Genomic DNA, 23,340 nt, shown 5'->3' on the forward strand with positions numbered 1-23,340 from the left:
ATAATCTTTATTGTCCAAATAGGCAATTATTGTTAGGTTACAGCTCTTGTAATAGGCGAAAAAAGTAATTAAAATAGTGGTACTAATGATGATAATAATACTGATAGTAATGACGATAATAATAATAAAATATAATAATAATAATAATATAAATAATAATAATAATAATAATAATAATAATAGTAATAATAATAATAATAATAATAATAATAATAATAATAATAATAATAATAAAAGATAAAAGAATTACATATATAAATTTCAAACCAGGATTACATACAAAAGCAGCGCTTCAGAGTCACAAGGTCTGTGGGGCTGGAGATTACCCAGATTTTTGTAGGGTCAACCCCCCCCCCCCCCCCCCCAAAAAAAAAAAACAAACAGTAACAATATCTTGTTACCTTTATCATAGAGCACTTACTATTCAATCACAAAGTATTTTCTATTTTACATCAGATTTAACAGATGGAGTAACCAAATCACAGCGAAGTGCACAAAGGCGTCAGAACAAAACATCCACTGCACTTGGTACTGGTCCCTTTGCTGACTATTGCTCTACTAACTGTCTGTTTGTTTGTTTGTTTGTTTTTAAGGGTTTTAAGGCGCTTGCAACACATTTAGGTCATATCAGTGCCGGTAAAAAGGAAGAAAATTGGATAGTAAAAACATTCTAGATGTACAATCAAAAGGAATACAGGAAAAAGTAAGACGAAGGGGAATGGTACAAATAAGGAACAGTTGTAGATTCCAAGAGCATACTATCAGTGTACTTAGTTTGAGATTACCTATAACTCTCACCCTGATACCAGCACAAGATCCCACTATAAAGAATACACTCAAATGTTAATAAATCAAATGTTAAAAAAAATAAAATCAGTACATGAGAGAGAGAGAGAGAGAGAGAGAGAGAGAGAGAGAGAGAGAGAGAGAGAGAGAGAGAGAGAGAGAGAGAGAGAGAGAGAGAGAGAGAGAGAGAGAGATGATTTACAAGAAAAAATTATATAATCTCCCAAAACTATAACTAGACTATCCATTCGACTGTCTCCCTCCCAGCCAAGGACTCCGGCAGGGTCAGGACAAAACTAAATAATCTTATTCCAAGACAAAGACAGAAAGCAATTTCAAAACAGATACAGGGGGATAGAAGACAGCAAGTATCTCCCTGCCCACTGGGAGGTCAGGAACCCACCCAGGCTCCACTGATCGATTGGGGCCAAAGAATTTCTTTTTTTTTTAAGTTACAAATGGACATTAATAACATGACGGAATTAGTTGGCTTATTTGATATAACAAGACAGACATAGTGCGGCTATATGGTCTTGTGGTACGACACTCGCTTTCGGATCGGAAGGTCCTTGGTTCGAGCCTCGCGCTCGGCGCATAGTTGAGTCCTTGGAAAAGGCTCTTTACTCACATTCTCTCACCGTACTCGGGTGTAAAATGAGTACCTGGCCGTTAACAACGTTGTCTTTGGCCGAAAAATTGTAATATCGTCTAACAGGCGTCATGTCCCGTCCTAAATGTTAAATGTTGCTGTTGACCAGGGACCCCTTGTAAAGAGCTTTGAGCACATTTAGTGGATACTGCACTATATAAAGCTCAATTTTTTAACTTTTTTGTTTTTTAACAAGACAGACATACACACGTCCTCACCGGGCAGGGTCCACTTCGTATGAAATGGTTCGCTCACACTTCTCAGCTTCAAACATGTCCATGAGGAGTGGGTTCAGCAGCTCCCTCAAGTACCACTGGCCGTAAAACCGGAAACAGTAGGCCATGATCTTGCTGGCCAAGCTGTTACCTCGGAATAACGTCTGCATACAATCTGCTATCTCAACCTCCTGAAACATGAAAGCAGAGATTTAACTTCTTACGCGTAAAAGATTCAACATTATTCCCTATTCTACCATTCACTCACAATGCACATTTTATCAATTCAGCCAGAATACTTTTACTACACATATAGATAGATTAAGATAATGTCAAACGGGATCCGGGATCGTGGATAGCTCATACGGTAGAGTCACGCTCTCCCGGACCAGTAAGGTCACGGGTTCAAACCCCCATCACCGCCGCGAAAATTCTTTATTCTCTATTGTCTTCTGGCACTTTCCTACTCACTTCATCTCCTGTTGTTATCAACATAAGTGCCTGCTCCACTCACTTTTCTGTATAAAAAAAGCAATGTATTTTGTAATTCGCTTAAGATTCCTCTCTCAGTAAAATAGTTGTTTGACAACTAACTGCACTTTGTCTTTGGTTAAATTCTATTAACTTTAAGAGAGAAAACATTTCTCTTGAAAAGACTCAACGAGTTTTGTTTGTTGTTTTTAAAACAATCAAAATTTCCTACCTTAGAAAACATGTTCCACAGCAGCTGGTAAAGTAGCCTCTTGGCATCAAACAAGTTGACAAACACCCTAGCTAATTCATCCATCTGATTGTTTGAGACGACCGTTGCTAATGCCATGGCTATGGGCAACTCTCCCTTGTCCCCTATCATGGTGACCAGCTCTACCAGTCGCTCAAACCTGTCGGCCAGAGCGGTCTCTGCCAGGGTCTCAAATTCGGTACCTTGTTGGAGAATTTTGGTCAGGACCTCCATGAAAGCAGCACGGGTCTGTGGATCTTTATGGTAACCCAAGGCTGCAAATCATAAACAGAAAAGATCCAATTACAATTATTATGGCAATTACAACAACAACAACAACAAAACAAAAACAATAATAATAATAATAATAATTATAATAATGATGATGATAATGATAATGAAAATGATATAATAATAATAATAATATAATAATAATAATAATAATAAATAATAATAATAATAATAATAATAATAATAATAATAATAATAATGTAACTAAAAAATAATAACTGATAAATTTTAATGAGGTGTATTCCGCGTGGAAACACCTGAAAGCATTTAATATGAGCATTGCAAAGTTGAGATCCATTTAAAAATGCTCTATATCTATTCCCATTTTTAAAAATTCATTTTGTGGTGTGAAAGTAAAATGTTTACCTTGCCTCTGTGGAAAAATATTGCAATTGCGTCCTACAAATATTGTGTCTCGTCTTACCTGTTGTTGTCGACAAGGGACACCTAGTAAAGCACTTGAGCACATTTAGTGGATATTGCACAATATAAAAGCTTATGTTTAAAAAAATAAATTTAAATTGAGCTTTATATAGCGCAATATCCACTAAATGTGCTCAAAGCGCTTTACAAGGGGTCCCTGGTCAACAGCAACATTGAACATGTAGGACGGGACATGACGCCTGTTAGGCGATATAATTTTTCGGATAAAGACAACACTGTTAACGGCCAGGTACTCATTTTACACCTGAGTACGATGAGAGAACGTGAGTAAAGAGCCTTTTCCAAGGACTCAACTATGCGCCGAGCGCGAGGCTCGAACCCAGGACCTTCCGATCCGAAAGCGAGTGTCATACCACTAGACCACATAGCCGCATGTCTATTCTTACCAATGGAATGCATGAGACCACTGTCAATGTTGGCGTTGAGGAGATTGGACATGGCTTGGACTGTACAGTTACGCAGGGCACTCAAATTGCTCATGCTGCGTTTACGATTTGGGTCAAACGCTTTGTCCTGCTGTTCCTCATCAGAGCAGTCGTTGAGGAGATTCATGAATAGAGTGAGATATCTGAAAAAGAAAATAATAATAATAATAATAATAATAATAATAATAATAATAATAATAATAATAATAATAATAATAATAATAATAATAATAATACACATTTATACAGCGCTCATTCTCGTGTAAAACACAAGCTCTGGGCACATTGCAAAATAAATTATCAAATTTGAAAAAAAAAACAAAAACAAAACAAAAAGAAACAATGCAATGAATTCATAGCCAAACCAAGGGTTCATAGCGTCAATAAAAGCAAATACAGTAAAGATGTGTCTTGCGATTCTATTTAAAGAATGGGGGGAGAAAAAATAATGAACAATTCTGATAATGATGGTCGCAATGATGATAAAAAGATGACAATGATGATAAAAAGATGAAAATGATGACATTGAAGTTGACACTGAAAATCATAATATTGATTATGAGCAAAGTGATAATGATAAAGATGATGACAATGATAACAACAATGACAAAGATGACTATGATGATGATGACGATGATGACAATGACGATGATGACAATGACGAAGATGACAATGATGATGATGGTGATGACGATGATGATGTCAAACAAGGACTGACTTGAGAAAGAGTTGAGATTTAGCCTCCATAAGATCTCCCCTGTCACTTTCCTCTGGTTGTAAAGGTAAGCCTGCAAGCAATGCAGCCACTGCCTCCATGCTGGCTTGATCTAAGTCCCTGAAGTAGAAATCAAGAACTATCCGTTACTTTCAATGGAAAACTTAAATAATAAGCAGGCATAAGAATCAAGATGTACATCGGAAAAATAAGAAGATAATATTAAATTTTTAAAATAATGAAAATACAATTCCCTTTATTCATCCCCAAGGGAAATTTTTTTTACGGGTTATAATTTGAGAAATGTTCAATATAATTCAAGCATAGCTGCAATGCAGCGCTCCAAATTGAACAATAGGGGCTAAGTTTATTGTTCACAAAAAAAAAAAACAAAAAAAAACAAGATCACACCAGCATAGCAAGATTAAGATATGGAAGAAACTAAGATCTGAAAGAAATTCAGACTTGCTATCTATCTGCATGGGTGCAAGCAACTGGACCTCAAAAAGCCTGCAAGTCTACTTATGACCAGACATATAATCTGAAAAAGCCTGCAAGATTCACGGACTTCACCTCGTCATTTGAAGTCTTGTTCTCAGAGTAGTCCACAATTGTTGTATGTTTAATCCAAAGGTTGTAATGGAGTAATTTGTTAAGTTTCTTGTCACAAAAAAAAATAAAAAAAATCATCAAATCCAAATCGCAAAAAGCCGGCGACGTTTTTTTCGGTTATCCAATTGGCCAGCAGGCCGGCTGTAGCCGGCACTCTTGCACCCATGTATCTGTATTTCTATCTTTACCTGGACATGCTGAAAATGTCATTCTGAACATGAGGAACCTGATGATGGGAATTCCCCATGATCCAATCGGTCAGGTATTCCACCAGCTTGTTTCGGAATTTCATCTCTTGACGGAATGTCAGTTCATCTCGACGCTGCATCATCTGAAAAAGACAAAAAGAACAAACATTTGGAGTGGGATAGTTTAAAACAAAACATGTGGACACATTAAGAAGATTTTTTTTTGTTTTTTTTATTGCTCTTTGGATTGGTGATTGGTATTGCTTGTTTGTTTTTTTAAGCAATAGCACATTCAATTTGATAAATGATCAGAAGCATAGAACATTTACATATCTTGTGAGAAGCTAACGCTATCGTGTGAAATATGATTGAAAATCAAAGTCCTTTGATGCCCTTTCATGTGAACACGAGTGAGTTAATGTCACCTTTGATATTACAAATGTTCTTTTGACCCAAGTGCACCCTTTAATTTTCATTAAATTACAGTCAGTTATTGAAATTTTAAAAAATTATAAGTGAAGAACCTCAATATGCATTACAAACTAAATTAACATTGGGTGGACAAGACAAAAACATAAATTAACTTAAGACAAATCAAGATAATTCACATGGTATCATTTGTCAGCTGGTGTTCATATATAACAGTTGAGACTCACAATGACTTTTAATTCCGTAATTACATCAACTAAAAAATAAAAAGTAGAAAATTTGACTTACTGCTTCTACCAATTGACACAGTTTTGTTTTGATTTGAATGGAGTGAGCTGATGAATCAAGGCATCGAACATATCTGTAATACAAAACAAAATTATTTTTTGATAAACTTATGTCCCAACCTCATATTTGACTCTTGAATTGTATTTAAAACTGAAGGATAAAGAAATAATAAAATAAGTAATGAAAATAAAGAGGTGAAAGTTACAAAAACTAAAATTTTATAATGATTATCATGGGATATAAAGGATGGTGTTTTTATGTTTTTAAGGGTTTTACGGCGCTTGCAACATCTTAAGGTCATATCAGCGCCAGTAAAAAGGAAGAAAATGGGATAGTAAAAAGTTCTAGAATTCTAATTACAGCACCCAAGAGAAAGTAAGACATAGGGGAACTGGGAACAAATTGGGATCAGATGTAGATTCCAAGAGGATACCACCAATGTAATTAGTTTGAGATCACCTATAAGTCTCATCTGGACACAAAATCCAACAAAGAGGAACACACTCAATTGCTTACATTATACATTAAAAATAACAAATATAATAATACATAACAGAGAGATGATTTACATGGAAAAAAATATCATCTCCCAAAACAATAACTATGCATTTGACTGTTTCCCTCCCAGCCAGGACTCCGACCAGGGCCAGGAAAAAGACCAAGCAATCTCATTCCAAGACAAAGACAGAAAGCATATTGGAAAACAGATATAAGGGGATAGAAGACACATTATGTACCTCCCTGCCCGCTATGGGAGGTCAGGATCCCCACCCAGAAGGATGGTGTCTTCATTGCTCGCAATACAATAAGTCAATTCAATCAACACTCCCTTTTTCTATTTATACTCATTGATTGCCTATGTCAAAGTGAAATGCATGTATATAGGTCAATTTTTATGAACTGTCCATCAAAAGCTAACATGAGCGTTATTAAGGAAAATGATTCATTTTAAATTTAATATTAACAATAATAAAAATAATACTAATGATAATGATGATGATAAAAATGGTAAAAAAAATTAATGATAATAAAAATAATAATAATAATAATAATAATAATAATAATAATAATAATAATAATAATAATAATAATAATAATAAATATAATAATAATAACAATAATGATGATGATGATGATGATGATGATGATGATGATGATGATGATGATGATGATGATGATAATGATGGTGATGACAGAATATATTTACAAAGTATCCATCCACATATACGTATAACATATATATGCTAATATTGTAAACGTATAATTAAAAAAACAATTCTGAATTGAATTGAATTGACGAGGTCTGAAATTAACTGAATATATGTCACAAAATAATAACATGTTTTGATTATCACAAATACAATCAGTAAGTAGCAATAATAAAAATAAAAACAACAAATCCTCTTACTTGACGATTGAAAGCATAAGCTGTTCTATACTAGTAACTCCAAGATATTCACAAGGCTGCTCTTGCTTCATTTCCAATATGTTCTTCAAGATGAATATAATGTTTTCTATCAACAACGTGTTCTGTGGTGTGTCGATCACCTGGTCAAAAACGATGAATTATAGAAAGCTAGAGCACACAAAGAAAGTTGTTAGAATGCAGTGTGTAGGAAAAACAAGAGCAGAGAAATTTAATTTATTCATTTTCAATCTGTTGGCTGACAAAATTGTAGTTAATATGCATTTTCTTGTTTTACTTGTTGACTGCACATGTTGCTGCTTGAAACTCGAAAAAACAACTAAAAGTAATAATAATAATAATAATAATAATAATAATAATAATAATAATAATAATAATAATAATAATAATAATAATAATAATAATAATAATAATAATAATAATATTTGTTTCGTCTTTAATTGACAAAGGGGAAATCTGAAATGTCCATATCACGTCTTCGTGAATTAAATTGAAGCATATCTTTTCTTCTTCCTTTCATTAGAAGAATGTTCCTTTCCTCTTCACTATTCATTTTGGTTCAATTATAGGTAAGTTTGCACCACTGGTTAGCAAGATTTGGGCGAAAAAGGCATCATACTCATACTGACCTGTCCAGCTGAATCAAAGTATTTATCAACGCATACTTTGACCTGATCAAACAGGATAGGGTACAGGGCAGGATTCAGTTCATGGCCCACTAATTCCTTCACGTACTTTTGAATCTGAGCACCGAACCGCTCATTCTGAAAGACCAGAAGCTTCAAGAGGTTCCCAACAAATCTGGAAAAATAATTTGTAATAAATTGAATAAATTCGAAAATAAACTTTACATATAAGAGGAACAAACCTAGAAAAATGTTTTGTAATAAATTGAATAAATTCCAAAATAAACTTTACATATAAGAGGAACAAACCTGGAAAAATAATTTGTAATAAATTGAATAAATTCTAAAAGAAACTTTACATAAGAGGAACAAACCTGGAAAAATAATTTGTAATAAATTGAATAAATTCGAAAATAAACTTTACATAAGAGGAACAAACCTGGAAAAATAATTTGTAATAAAATGAATAAATTCGAAAATAAACTTTACATAAGAGGAACAAACTCCTTTAGATCGTTCCTATTCAATGCTTCAAATTGAGGCTGTGCCAAAAAAACATTTTAGTAACATTTGACACACACAAAAAAACATTTTTGTGACAATTGACACACAAAAAAAAAAACAACATTTTAGTAACATTTGACAAACTAAAAAAAAAACCATTATTACCATCTAGCTATTATGAAAGTTGTGATAAAATTTTGTTGTTTGGTTGGACATGGATAATTAGGGATGATAAATAAAAAATATTTATTTTTAAATTGAGTCTAGAACTAATAAATAGCAGAAATCATATCTTAAGGGGAAGGTCGGCAGTGAAAACCAGTGATTTATATCAAGTTATGAGCCTTTCTGAGGGAATAAATTTTACACCGGGACTCAAACCTGGGGCTACTGGTCCGAAGGCAAATGTCATACCACAAGACCACATAATAATATACTTACTGTGTGACTGGGCAATACTGCATGTCGTTGGTGACAGGGGCCATCAAGCTAGACTTCCTGTTGCTCTCCAAATTAAGACCAGACAACGACATGGTGCTCCTGAAAAGTAGACAATAGAACACAAAACTGAGCAAAAGATATGAATACTAATGCTGTTGAAGGCTATACGGCAATAAGCCAATATCAAGACCATTAGTGCTTGTTTTAGGCATATGATCCAATTGTTTTAAAAAACTATTTAAAGTGACCAAAATTAGAAAAAATGGTCTCCATATTGTTTAAGACAAATCGTCATATTGTAAATTTACACCATACAAAGACATCGATAATTTTATTTGAAAAGTGGGTTTTATACGCTGATGGTTCTCAGTTTCAAGGAAATTCTTAATAGCAAATATTTAGAGAGAATACTAAGCTGTTAGAAACTGTGTACTGTGAACAGTAATAAACAAAAATAATAATAATAATACATGACATTTATAACGCTTCAATACAAAATATAATACCAAACATGGAACATTTTGGGCTCAAAACCCATCTTAAATAGACAGGAGAAACGTTCCCCGCACATCTAGTTGGGACTTACAAAGACGAAATTTTGGCATTCAACGTAATCAGTTAATGTTTTAATTGTTTTGTTTGTTTTGTTTTTTTGTTTTTTTTGGGAGGGGGGGGGGGGGGGAATTGTTATTGGCTGGAGAAGGACTAACCAAAAAAACTTGTGTTTTGTATTTTACTCTCCTTTGAAGCCACTATATTCCATTTTTTTATATTACTATTTAGAATATTATTAGAGCGATTCCATTCTAAACAACAACATTGTTCCTAACTAAAATGATCTTATATTCACATAATATAGTAGTGTATTATGACTCGACAGTAGGATTGGTTCATGTCTTTTTGCTGAAATAAAATGGTTTCAAAAGGTGAATCTAATTTCAACTTGTTTTTTTGTTCCAATGTCTAAAAATATATTGGTTGGTTGACTTACCCGCCAACTTTTGGTGATTTGTTAGATAGACGGATGCCACCTAGAGCACATAGAAAACCAGTCATGTTGGCCCATTCATTCAACTGGTCCTGGGGGACAAATAATAATAATAATAATAATAATAATAATAATAATAATAATAATAATAATAATAATAATAATAATAATAATAAATGATAATAATAATAATAATAATAATAATAATAATAATAATAATAATAATAATGATGATGATGATGATGATGATATAAAAGAAAAGAATAATAATGATGATGATGATGATATAAAAAAAAAGAATAATAATGATGATGATATAAAAATAATAATAATAATAATAATAATAATAATAATAATAATAATAATAATAATAATAATAATAATAATAATAATAATAATATAATAAGTATAAAAAATAATTATATCAATGAAAAAATATGAACATGTATATTGCGCGTTTCTACAGTTTAAATATGCTTAACGGGATTCTTAATACTTCATGTAAGCCTTCCTTAAGGCCTTCCAAAATCAAAATTTCATTTCTTACTCGACAAGTCACCAGTTAGGCACACTTTTTGTACTAGCTCTTTATTTGGTTGGTTTGTTTTTAGGTGTTTAACGGCGCTAACAACACTATGAAAGTCATTTATTAAGCGGCCTACTAGCACTTTATCACGTCACTATAACTAGGTATAGGTTCTCAATTATACCTGATCTGAAAATGTAAATGTGCGTAAGTGCCTTTCAGAAATATACGGCTTTTATACTATTGCCACCCACCCAGTCACTGAGCAAGCTTATCATTGCTTGGCTAACCTACAAGGCCACCATTGCCAGCATAAGGAAGCTGGTGGTATATAAAGGATTATAAGGGAACTTTGAATATAACAATCTAGAGGTGATTGAGTAAATTAATGAAATAATTTTTTTTTTTAAAGAGCTGCATTATTTTTTTTCTTCAAATAATTATTTTTTAAAACAACATTTAACACTATATTTTTGAATTAACACATTTGGTTTAAACAAAGGTAAATAAATTCTTCAAGTTTACCAAATAATAATTATAATCCTCGTGAAATTACACAGTTAAGAGTCAATATAATATATATGAAATAAATATAAAGGTATATACCACAAAACAAAAAGTGGCTATAATTGGTTAGTATTTAAAGTAAGAAACGAAAAATAAGTTTTGACAGAAGACATGCATGTTAAAATAAAGCATGGCTGAGATGAAACATTATTATCAACATACATTGTTAGAATACCTTACACCATTCTCTACTAAAGTTGAAGACAAAGAAAGAATGAAAAAAAAAAAATGAATACATTTAACAGATTATTTATTTTCTTTTTTTTGATCCGCAAAATTAATATCAATCAAAAGAAAAAGAAGAGAAAAAAAAGTGGATTTCATCCTAACTTTGGCTATCTTTGACAGGGGTGTATAGCTTTCAAATAATCTTCCATTTATTTTTTTAATCACCATTTTCGGTTTAACGAGATAAAAAACAACATGAGACCCACAAAAGTTAAGATGAAGTGTTAAAGCTTGCCTATAGATAGTTCGAAGATGACGTCACTCAAGCCTTGGTTATTGTATTTTGCCATCCGCATTTGTGAGCGATTCTCACTAAACTGTATTACCCCGACTATAAAAGTTCATGATCACACAATGTTTTGTGTGTTGGTCCGTTATTCTTCCGGATGGCAATGTTATGAGCTTCTCAGCCAAGCGCATACTATCTGTAATTGCCACACAATTTCTTGGCAGGATGTAACTTATTGCGTTTCAGAGAGAAACAACACACACTGATCTGTGTCAAAAGTGTCTTGACATTCTAATAAGAGTGTAAAATTTCTATTGTGAGATTGTTAGTGAGTTTTTCAGGCAGGAAAATGAAAACCATCCAAATAAAAATAAATCAATTAAAAAAGAAACTAGAAATCATCAAATCAAACAAGATTCATCCATATCAGACATTTTCTAAATATATGTAAAACTATTTTTTCTTACAGCGACTTTGTGAAGCAACTACAAGAGATGAAGTGAGTAGAAAAGTGCCAGAAGACAATAGAGAATAAACATTTTTCGCAGCGGTGGTGGGGTTTGAACCCGCGACCTTATTGGTACGACAACTCCGCCTGGCCGGTGAGAGCGTGACTCTACCGTATGAGCTATCCACGAACACAAAAATATTTGTATCAAACTCAAGTCATTCATTTCTAGAGCTCTCTCTCACCGACTTCTGGAGACCTCGGGTTCAACACACAACCATCGCGAAGTTACCTGGCCAGCAGTTAAGCTTAATAGCCAATATTCTCAACACAAACATGTAACATAGAAACGATTGAGACATTGAGTATGCTCCGGTATATGGGGTGAATTTTTTAATTCAGAAAATTTCTTTGTGAAGAAACTGAAGATCATAGAAAAGAAAGCTTAAAATATTGAAGTAACAGAGAAATTTCAAGAAAATGTGATTCAGTATTTTTGATAATCATACGAGTGGTAAAAGTAAAAAGTAAAAATAATTTAGAAGTAAAACGAAAATTTGTAGAACAAAGCAATGAAAATGAAATTAGTAAATTTCATGAAATAAAAGCATTAGAGATAAAACCAACCACCAAAATGTAAATTGAAAGATAGAAATGAGAATCTTCCAAGATGCAGATAAATAAATAAGAGAGGAACAAAATACAAAATTGTGAAAATTTGCAAGCAGACAGACATTCAACATTCATGAAACTCCAAAAAAGGAGATAAAAAGAAGAAATGGATAGTATCAGCTGATCCAGTGGATAACTAGGAAAATGTATGTATGTGAAATAATTTACTTCCAACTCGTGTTCAATGCTTGTGTGTAAGGATTTCCTTTTCAAGCGCATCATGTCAGCCAGTTCCCTCCCTTCCTCTACCTTGCACTTATTGTAACTCTCCAAATTTCTTGTCAGAGTGGTCCAGTGCCGGAATGTGTCCTCCCAAGCCTGCAGCAAACAAGGACATAATAATAATAATAATAATAATAATAATAATAATAATAATAATAATAATAATAATAATACACATTTATACAGCGCTCAATCTCGTGTAAAACACAAGCTCTGGGCACTTTACAATATAAATTATCAATTTTAAGTGAAAAAAAATAAAAATAAAAATAAAAAAATAATAATAATTCATAGCCAAATCAAGGATTCATAGAGTCAATAAAAACAAATACAGTAAAAATGTGGATAAATATCAGGATAAAAACACAATAGTAAATCAAACTATTTTCTAGTTATTCTAAATATTATTCGCATATGCAATTAAGTTCTCTTTCTCTCTCTCTCTCTCTCTTTCTTTGGTCTTACGCAAAACAAAATAGCACACTCTACTTTCAGATACAGATATCAGTGCAAAAATAATAAAATATTTGATCACTTCATATAAAAGAATATTTGATTACTTCCACAGCATTACTATTCTAATATTTAGGGCAAGATAAAATTGCTTCCGTTAGTTCCAGCATTTAATATAGTTATAATGAAAAATTGATAATATGAAACGACCAAGTTTTGTAGTCATTATAAAAAATGTGCACGTTAAAACATACAATTGTCAACATCTAAAAAATCCTTTATGATAAAACAAATTTCAAATAACATGACAAAAGAGTCATTGCCGTTATCATATAATTTGATAACCCTATTTACTTACTTTTATATACATATCCTTCTCCAGATAAACTGAATGATCAATCAGAATATTATTGTGAACAAGCAATTCTAAAGTAAAACAATTATGATATTCCCTGATGGTCTGTAAGTAAAACAATTATGATATTCCCTGATGGTCTGTAAGTAAAACAATTATGATATTCCCTGATGGTCTGTAAGTAAAACAATTATGATATTCCCTGATGGTCTGTAAGTAAAACAATTATGATATTCCCTGATGGTCTATACGTAAAACCATTGTGATATTCCCTGATGGTCTGTAAGTAAAACAATTATGATATTCCCTGATGGTCTGTAAGTAAAACAATTATGATATTCCCTGATGGTCTGTAAGTAAAACAATTATGATATTCCCTGATGGTCTGTAAGTAAAACAATTATGATATTCCCTGATGGTCTGTACGTAAAACCATTGTGATATTCCCTGATGGTCTGTAAGTAAAACAATTATGATATTCCCTGATGGTCTGTAAGTAAAACAATTATGATATTCCCTGATGGTCTGTAGTCTCAGAAGTTTGATACCAACAGGTAAGCTGTTACATAACATAAGTGGAATTCATTTGGGGAAAATGGGTAACGATGGCGGAACTTTAAAAGATTGATACCCCAACTGCCTAGATTGTATTTCACTTGATATCATTTGTGTTGATCTACTGGCATTTCAATAAGGCCAGGCCATCGAAACCTTTACATTAAAGTAGTAAAAGTATCTCACCTGAGAATTCCCTTGTGTTGTGTGATCAATCTTGCGTAACAGATTCATAATCCTCTTTTGTAAAGCAGCTCGACCTAAAAGGACAAATGGTGTACAAACAGCAAGTCAGAAATATTCTAGTAGTAGCGTATGACTACACCTCCAAATTATGTTTGTCGATCCATGATGTCAGGTCATCTCCGGCTTCAAAGACTGTTTCGTACCCCCCTTCCAATCTTGTTACCGAGAAATATTCTGAATAAACCTTACTCCTCGTTCAAATACAAGACAGTCAATCAGGCTTTTACCATTGTATAAGAGTATTTAAATACCCGTTTTTTTTTTTAAAAACAACATTTATAAAAAGGTAACAGGAAATCGTCATAGTCTAAAAAGCCAGGAGAAATGCTTAAAAGTCATTTGAAATTATTCTGATGTGTGATACGTGAAATGGACAGTAAAAGTGGACTGGTGTCCTATGGACAAAACAGTCAAAGTTCATTGACACAGAATGATTTTATATTTGGATAACTTATCAAAAGGAAATGGAGGGGAGGAGGTTAAACACTTTCCAAACAAAGGTTGGAACCAGTGCTGGGTGGGATCCAAAAAAAATGTTAACAATTTTAAATGACACAACCCAAGCACATATTCCTGATTCATCAAATCTACCAATTGACACTTAATTTTTTTTATATACATTACTTATTCAGTTGCTCATAATTTGCATTTAATTTTAATTACCATATGCAAATTACATAATAATGTGAAATTGAATGTAAGCTTCAATTTAATATACGAAAACAGATAAAACGGAGGTTTCGGTTTTCCCCTTTATTAACAAAACAGGATGAATGAAACACTACAGACAAATGAGATAATAATTATCTCATTCGTATATAGTGTTTCTTTCTTCCTGTTCTGTTGATAAAGGGGAAACCTGAAACATCCATTTTATGTTTTCGTATATTAAATTGAAGCTTACATTCAATGTCACATTGTTATTCATTTCTTTGAGCTTCGAACAGCAACATTTACATTTACAAATTAAATACATATCCAATAACTGTCCATTGTTTTGTTTGTTTTTGTTTTTAAGGGTCTTAATGCATTTGCGACACATTTAGCTCGTTTCAGCGCCCCCCCCCCCCCCCCCCCCCCCCCCCAAATGCTTACAATCAAAACAACAAATATAACTATACATAACAGAGATGATTTCCAAGGAAAAAATTAACATCTCCCAAAACTTTAACTATACATTTGACTGCTTCCCTCTCAGCCAAGGACTACGACACGGGAAAGGACAAAACCAAGTAATCTCAATCCAAGACAATGACAAAAAGTAAGTTGGAAAACAGATGTAAGGGTATAGAAAACACAGTAAGTGACCTCTCTGCCCATTATGGGAGACTGTCTATTGTCAACACAATAAAAAAAATAAGTCAGAAAGTTAAAAAAAGAAAACATAATTTGACACTTAAAAGGCTTTAATTGAACTGATTTTAGAAGTGTCATTTGTTAACTTATCTGAAAAAGCAGTTACCACGCTTAAAAAAAACAACTATAAAATAAAAAAATTCAAACATGTATATACAAGAGCTAAAATTATTTGCAAACGTTAAGCAGTGAATATTTTATCAAACGCTTACCTGTCGTCAATACTGTGCTGGCCTGAGCCATTTCAGCATAAACTGAATAGTTGGGCAGAAGTTGAGTGACGGCCATTTCATCAGCCCCACATCTGATCTCGGCTTCTTCGCATAACACTCCAAAGCACGACATGGAGGTCAGGACAGCCTCAATGTCAATGCTCCACAAATACACAAAGAACATGATCTGATGGAATAGTTTTCGTATTGCAATAAATCACAACCATTTTAAAAGCATATGTGTTGGTATAATTTTGTTACAAAAAGAAAACAGATCAATTCTAAAAGAAAATGATGACTGAAAAAAACTTGTGATTTCTAGTCAACTATAAGTCTTATATTCATGTAAAACATGTTTATCAAAATGGTGAATGCATCATGTAATCCAGTGCTTTAACCCTCTCGTGTTCAGATTCTTTTTGGGGGAGTAGATAATGAGTTCCCTATATGGCCATGTCAATCATGTAGACATCCTTTGATGATATAAGCCTACTCTTTGATATCTGTAGTCGCCTTTTCGTTTTCTACGGTCACTCATGGCTAAACTCCGCCCAGAAACGATTTCATAGGTCCGTCCATCACCAAATTTCAAACTTTTGTTCTCGTGAGTTCATAAGTTTTTTGACCGAAGAACGATTGGCTACTGAGCATCTTGACCCTTCAACGATTGGTCGTTCTGGCAGCTCACGTGTCTACAGCCGTCAACAATGAATTGAATCATCGTCGATGCAGTGGAAGACGGCCATGGAATAGTTGCGTCACATCGCCACGTTGTTGAATAAATTATCCAGGCATGGTCGATAGGTAAAAAAGCCAAATTATGTTCTAGTTACATTTGAAACAAACAAAGTATATCACTGATCTCGTCTCTTTGAGATATAAAGAATGATATAAAAATCAAGAAAATCGGCCGATAAATAAAAAAGTTGCTAAAAAAAGCTAAAATAAACAAAAGCAATTTTTAAAATCAAATTTATTCGTAAAACAGTTGGTTTTCAACCGATTTTTATGAAACAAAGACCAATGTACTTCTTTTTTCAAGCTGATTTCAGCAATGTGACTTTCAAATTCCTCAGAATTATATTTTTTACTTTTAGATTTTAGCTTTTAGGCCTACTCCATAAGGTGTTATATTCCTTGCATAACAATAGCGTAATACATCGACGGGGAGAAGCGTCTTTGTTTCGGCCAGCTGGATAGATAGCCTGTGATTGGTCGAAGACTTTGAGATGCTTGATTCACAATTCTACACGAACGGACCCCGGCGGTCTATCAAAGAGGTGTAACAAATTTATTTACCGACTATTTTTCTTGGTGCTAAAATTACAAAGTAATAATTTCGCATCAGAAAAAATAACTCTGAAGTTCCTATCTCTTTATTACAATAAAATTGATACCTCGAATGACAAAATCGACCCACAAATAAGGGAGTTATAAATTATTCATAATATTTTTAAAAGTTTACAATAATGGTCTTCAAAGTCATTTTTCATCACCAAAGTCGTAATTTTTTACCGATTTTTACCAAACAAAGTGCAATATCAATGATTTTCACCCGCAAATAAAATAGGATTTAAATCGCAATTTCTGAAACGTATTTTCTTTTCTGTCGGCAAATTTATAAAAATCAAAGCTGAAAACACCCTGCGGCAGTGACAGGGCCTGTCATTTCCTTCACAACGATTGGATTTTACTTACTGAGGCCAGTCTTGACTACCCCGCCCATGAATATTATGCTGTTGTCGGTTTTTGTCGGGTTGAATCTTAAAGAGTTAATATGCTATTGTGTCAGGGTAAACAAGATGATGAAAACTAAATTTGAAGTTTAAATTATAAAAATTATTATCATTAATTACAATATAATTGAAGATTTTTTATTCTAATTTATAGTTTAAAACAATTTGACTTTGAATCTAAAATGTTGTCATCTGTTAACAATACGAAAAGGGGTGATTCTCTATGCAAAATAATGTCTTTAAATGCTTAAATGGTAATGACAAAATCGTCAATTATATTTTCAGCATTCTCTTCATAAAGGATGTGTGCTCCAAATGAATCTAGCTTAAAAACTGTATAAACTGAATAATCAAAGGTTGTGACCCAATGAATCAAGTTGATGTGCTTGCTCCTTTTAACAAAATTACAATACTACTAATGTAAAATGTGCGGCTATGTGGTCTAGTGGTATGACACTCGCTTTCGGATCAGAAGGTCCTGAGTTCAAGCCTCGCACTCGGCGTATAGTTAAGTCCTTGGAAAAGGCTCTTTACTCACATTCTCTCACCGTACTCAGGTGTAAAATGCGTACCTGGCCGTTAACAGCATTGTCTTTGTCCGAAAAATTGTAAATATCGCCTAACAAGGCGTCATGTCCCGTCATACATGTTAAATGTTACTGTTGACCAGGGACCCCTTGTGCTTTGAGCACATCTAGTGGATATTGCACTACATAAAGCTCAATTTTTTTTAAAAAATTTGTTTAAATGTAAGGACCTCCAATTTGATGTGTGCTTGTCGACAGACTGGGCTGTTGGAACCGACATTGGCATTGGTGCTGTGACTCTGAAGGAATCTGTTACGACAGATCAGGATCTCACGCAGCCATTTGAATATGTCTGTGTAGTTGACAATCTGGTGCTGGATCAGACGTTGGGAGATGTAGAATAGCACATGAGAGCTGGTGGGAAGGAAGTGAAGAGAAAAAAAAATATTGTTAAATAACATTCCAATTCAAATACAGATCAATGACGGAGGATAAATTTTTTGAAAATAAAAAAATTAAAATTTAAAAATTAAAAAATTCAGTTTATATTGCGCAATATCTGCTGAATGTGCTCAAAGTGCTTTATAAGGGGTCCCTGGTCAACAGCAACAGTTAACATGTAGGACAGGACATGACGCCTGTTTGGCGATATTACAATTTTTCGGACAAAGACAACGATGTTAACGGCCAGGTACTCATTTTACACCAGTCAGAGAATGTAAGTAAAGAGCCTTTTCCAAGGACTCAACTATGCGCCGAACCCATGACCTTCCAATCCGAAAGCGAGTGTCATACCACTAGACCACATAGCCGCACAATTAACCTTTTATGGCAACTCTATTTTTTAATTATTGTAAGATGGGCCCTGTTGTCAAATAACAAAATTACTGATAAAATATTATCTCAGCACACAATAAAATTCAGAACGAATCGATCTAAAAGGAGTTAACATAAACAGAAAAGAAAAAAGTAATTTTGATGTGGAGTGAAGACATAAACAAAGCTAAAAAAAAATCAAGCATATGATGAATTTCTAGAGAAAAGGGAGGTGAGGAGGGAGTAACAGGGTTTTTATTAAGACATGATCAAAACACACTTTTCCAAACATGTTGACTTTATTTCCATTACAATATGCAGACATGCCAAATTGAAAACTTCAAATTTAGTAATTTTTATGTCAATTTTTAGTAATTTGACCACGAAAATCGTAATTTCTGAAATTGTTTATGAACAACCACAATATTATTATTATTATCATAATTATAGTAGTAGTAGTAGTAGTAGTAGTAGTAGTAGTAGTAGTAGTAGTAGTAGAAGTAATAGTAGTAGTAGTAGTAGCAGTAGTAGGAGTAGTAGTTGTTCTTCTTCTTATCATTATTATTATAACAGTAGTAGTAGAAGTTGTTGTTGTTGTTGTTGTTGTTGTTGTTGTTGTTCTTGTTCTTCTTCTTCTTCTTCTTCTTCTTCTTCTTCTTCTTCTTCTTCTTCTTCTTCTTCTTCTTCTTCTTCTTCTTCTTCTTCTTCTTCTTATTATTATTATTATTATTATTATTATTATTATTATAGTATTACTAAGAATTAAAAATTCGTAATTTTCCATAAAATTTAGTATTTGGCCATGAAATTTGTCTAAAATTCGTAAAATTACGAAAAATTTGTAAGATTCGGCATGTATGAAATACGGCAAGTAAATTGGGCGAGTGTGTCTGGAGTATTGGACATCACACTGCTTGATGAACGTATAAAATGTCTACAAACCTTATATCCCAGAATGCTTGTATGGGAGCTTCCGGGTTCCAAAGTTCTATATTCTCTGGCTGATAGAGGCACAGTAGAGCCTGAGAAATAAAAAGCATGATAAATAATAAGATGTCCATTTATACATTGGAATCATAATAATAATAATAATAATAATAATAATAATAATAATAATAATAATAATAATAATAATAATAATAATAATAATAATAATACACATTTATACAGCGCTCATTCTCGTGTAAAACACAAGCTCTGGGCACTTTACAATATAAATTATTAGAAAAAATTTTTTTTAAGAATTCATAGCCAAATCAAGGATTCATAGTGTCAATAACAGCAAATACAGTAAAGATGTGTCTTGAGATTCTTTTTAAAGGCAGGTAAAGACTTACACTCCCTCAGACCACGTGGTAGTTCATTCCAAATCTTGGGGCCGAACCAAGCAAACGATCTATCACCAAATTTTGTTCATGATCTTTTTTCCAAAATTTTTGTTTGGTCATTACATGATCTTAAAGTGTAATTTTCAAATAATACAAAAAAAAAACAATCTACACCTAAAAATGAGGGGAAAAAAAGGGGGGAAATTGCAAGCTATTCCAAAAAGTTGTTGCATTTGTGGTGTAGATGTATAGTCTCAGCAGACTCACAAATGACCCAACGTTAGCCTCACAGTCTCAACCCACATCTAGGCACTTCAGAGGTATGCCCTTAAGAAAATCTGCTTCCACACAACCCACTTAGCAGTGGTTGGGTCGCTGGGTCTGTTACATCTAGCAAAAAGTAACTGTCGTGTTTAAGGAACAGTAAGCAATTGTTATACTGTTTGTTGGACACTCAAGAAACAAAGCTTAACTCTTGACTTTGTAGGTCTCATAGATCGAAATGACAATTGGCAAAAAAAATTGAAAAGTTTTTAATATTTTTGTTTGATCCAGATATGGAATGAGGTGTGTAAATATTATTTTTTAATGTTAAAAGAAGAGAGAAAAAATAGAGAAATAAAGACATTCCATCTTGTGGAATGCGCTCTCTTCAGATGTAAAACTAACTAGGGATAGTCAGTCTTTCAAAAAAACACCTTAACTTACTCAACCCTAACACCGACTATATCCGTAGTATACACGGGGCTACTTTTACCCCATGCCTATTTATTACACATTTTTCTGAGACAAATTATAGGCGTAGTATCACACTATAGGAGGCCTTGGTTGTTTCAAAGCTAATGTTTTTAATTTTTAATGTTAATGGGAGTTGAATAAAACTATCTCTGTACATGCTCATTTTTAATGCATTTTTTTTTTCCAATTTTGAAAAGTAGCAAAAATCTCCAGGATTGAGTAAGTTAAGACAGAACTTTTTTCCTGAGCGTATGAATAGTTTTGCATACAGAATACGCATAAATCTAAATTTAATTGTAAGTTTATTTTATTCCAGTTTTGATCTTAAGTTCAGACTGACAATTTCCACTGTATAACTGAACGTTTTTTTTTTGGTATTAATCAATTAAATGTCTTTCAATAGAATAAGTAATTAATGTTAGTGAGTGTGTGTGAGTGTAAATGTAACTGTGTGTGGGTTTGTGTGCATGTGTGTATGTGTGTTCTCAAAATTGTCAAAGAATGAATGTTTGAATGACAATTAATATTGTAAAGCCCGCTGAGCACTTATGTGGAAGTTGAGCGCCATATAAGTTACTTATTATTATTATTATCATCATTATTATTATCATTATTATCATTACTATTATTATTATTATTATTATTATTATTATTATTATTATTGTTATTATTATTATTATTATTATCATTATTATTATTACTATTATTATTATTATTATTATTATTATTATTATTATTATTATTATTATTATTATTATTATTATTATTATTATTACTATTATTATTATTATATGACTGATTAAGACAAAAAAAATAAAATGATGACGATGATAACTACACGAACTTACCTCCATTGCTTTCTGTGCCACATCCGTCATGTACTGATGATGCACCAGTGAGAAAAGGGAAGTAACCAACTCCATTGTGTTGTTTTGTACTTCACTACTTTGCTTTCCTTGATTCTGTAAATGGCAGAGAAATAAACTAGTTACCAAAACCGTGAGAAAACGACAACACCCTCTATATATATAGCCATAAATAGTTTTCTATGCTTCATGAAATTGTGTGTAGGACAAAGCATTTGAAACTTTTTTGGGACTAAAATCAAGAGTCGTTACTTTATATTACATAAGATATATATATATATATATTATTGATATGACTGTCAAACTGTGTAGTGCAAAATCAAGAGGCAGAATAATCAGAATGCTTAAAATCTAGTAATGCAGGTAATGATCTTAGTACAGTTAAAATCAAACATATTCTTTAGTGTCTGGCTCCTAACATGGGAGTGCATAACCCTGTGCCACATTCAAGTTTCGGTTAAACATTAGAGTGAAAAGCATGCAAAGTTAGCATCAAATTTTATGTAACCACAAAATTCGTAGACACAGTTTTGTCATCCATATATAACCCTTTTTATTATCATTATTACTTATTGCTTTGGTATTGATGAATCATCAATAAAACTGTATCCCACACAATAATGAAATATCACAAACCAACACTCACATGTAACATAAGTCTTGGGTCAGCATGGATAAGTTTGACAAGCCATAGAAGAATGTATTTGGAAGAGGTGAGGACCTCATCTGTAGCTTTGGTTAGTTTGAATGGCGTAGAAAGCTTGCCTGAACCCTGGGAAGGAACAGATTTTTCAAAATCTTAAAGTCCAATAATAAAGTTAGTAGAATTTATAAATATTTTTACAGACTTTCATTTGTTAAGAATTGAAAAAAATGTTTTCTTTATTTTAAATAAAATTATGGGAAACAAAGTGTAACAATCAATAAATGATAGTTAAAAACAGAGTGAAATTTTCAAATATTCAAAATCTATTTTCAATGTTAAACAAATTTTAAGAATCTAAAAATATTCTGTACAATTCGGAAGAGAAAATAAACAGGAACGCCATATTACAATAATAATCATTGCCATAATTACTACTACTTTATAATCCTTCATCATACCTTGGGACAGCTACTGCTAAAACTCTGGGTGACTTTATTGACAATTTCATTAAACATATTTCTCAGTTCTCCCGCTTTGCTGTAGATGAGATTTATGTGAGGCCACCAGGGCAGACGACGCTGTAGAAACAAATAGAGATGTTTTGTTTTTTTAATTGCAACAAAAATGACAGTCAACACATATGAATATACTTTATCACCAATTTCCAATATGCTGTATTTTAAAATAACATCTTCCCTTAGCTTGGCAATATAAATCCAATTTATCGAGCGATATGTAACAGCTGAATATAAATCTCATAAATACAAATTTGATAAATTGAATTAAAATGCCATAAAAATAAATTTGTATCAATTGATAAATTCTACATTATAGCAAGAGAAAATGACTGTGACGTCACTTAGTAA

General features: G+C 32.6%; 1 protein-coding gene across 5 annotated transcripts in view; it reads right to left on the reverse strand.

Moving 5' to 3' along the window:
* Positions 1 to 23,340, reverse strand: part of LOC144968945 (neurofibromin-like) — a 98,431-nt gene that overhangs the window by 60,714 nt on the left and 14,377 nt on the right. For all 5 annotated transcript variants that reach the window (XM_078907831.1, XM_078907834.1, XM_078907832.1 and 2 more), the window contains exons 13-30: positions 22,933 to 23,052; positions 22,475 to 22,600; positions 21,811 to 21,924; positions 19,839 to 19,918; positions 18,311 to 18,494; positions 15,818 to 16,004; positions 14,190 to 14,263; positions 12,587 to 12,736; positions 9,752 to 9,840; positions 8,761 to 8,859; positions 7,819 to 7,990; positions 7,172 to 7,311; positions 5,764 to 5,836; positions 5,047 to 5,189; positions 4,250 to 4,366; positions 3,493 to 3,674; positions 2,354 to 2,646; positions 1,654 to 1,841 (exon numbers count right to left, since the gene is read on the reverse strand). In XM_078907831.1, coding sequence (XP_078763957.1) covers positions 1,654 to 1,841; positions 2,354 to 2,646; positions 3,493 to 3,674; positions 4,250 to 4,366; positions 5,047 to 5,189; positions 5,764 to 5,836; positions 7,172 to 7,311; positions 7,819 to 7,990; positions 8,761 to 8,859; positions 9,752 to 9,840; positions 12,587 to 12,736; positions 14,190 to 14,263; positions 15,818 to 16,004; positions 18,311 to 18,494; positions 19,839 to 19,918; positions 21,811 to 21,924; positions 22,475 to 22,600; positions 22,933 to 23,052 — 2,531 coding nt within the window. The remainder of the gene's footprint in view (positions 1 to 1,653; positions 1,842 to 2,353; positions 2,647 to 3,492; positions 3,675 to 4,249; positions 4,367 to 5,046; positions 5,190 to 5,763; positions 5,837 to 7,171; positions 7,312 to 7,818; positions 7,991 to 8,760; positions 8,860 to 9,751; positions 9,841 to 12,586; positions 12,737 to 14,189; positions 14,264 to 15,817; positions 16,005 to 18,310; positions 18,495 to 19,838; positions 19,919 to 21,810; positions 21,925 to 22,474; positions 22,601 to 22,932; positions 23,053 to 23,340) is intronic.

Source organism: Berghia stephanieae, chromosome 3, assembly GCF_034508935.2.
Source record: "Berghia stephanieae isolate SIO BIC M18660-M18661 chromosome 3, UCSD_Bste_1.3, whole genome shotgun sequence".
NCBI classification, from domain to species: Eukaryota; Metazoa; Mollusca; class Gastropoda; order Nudibranchia; family Aeolidiidae; genus Berghia; species Berghia stephanieae.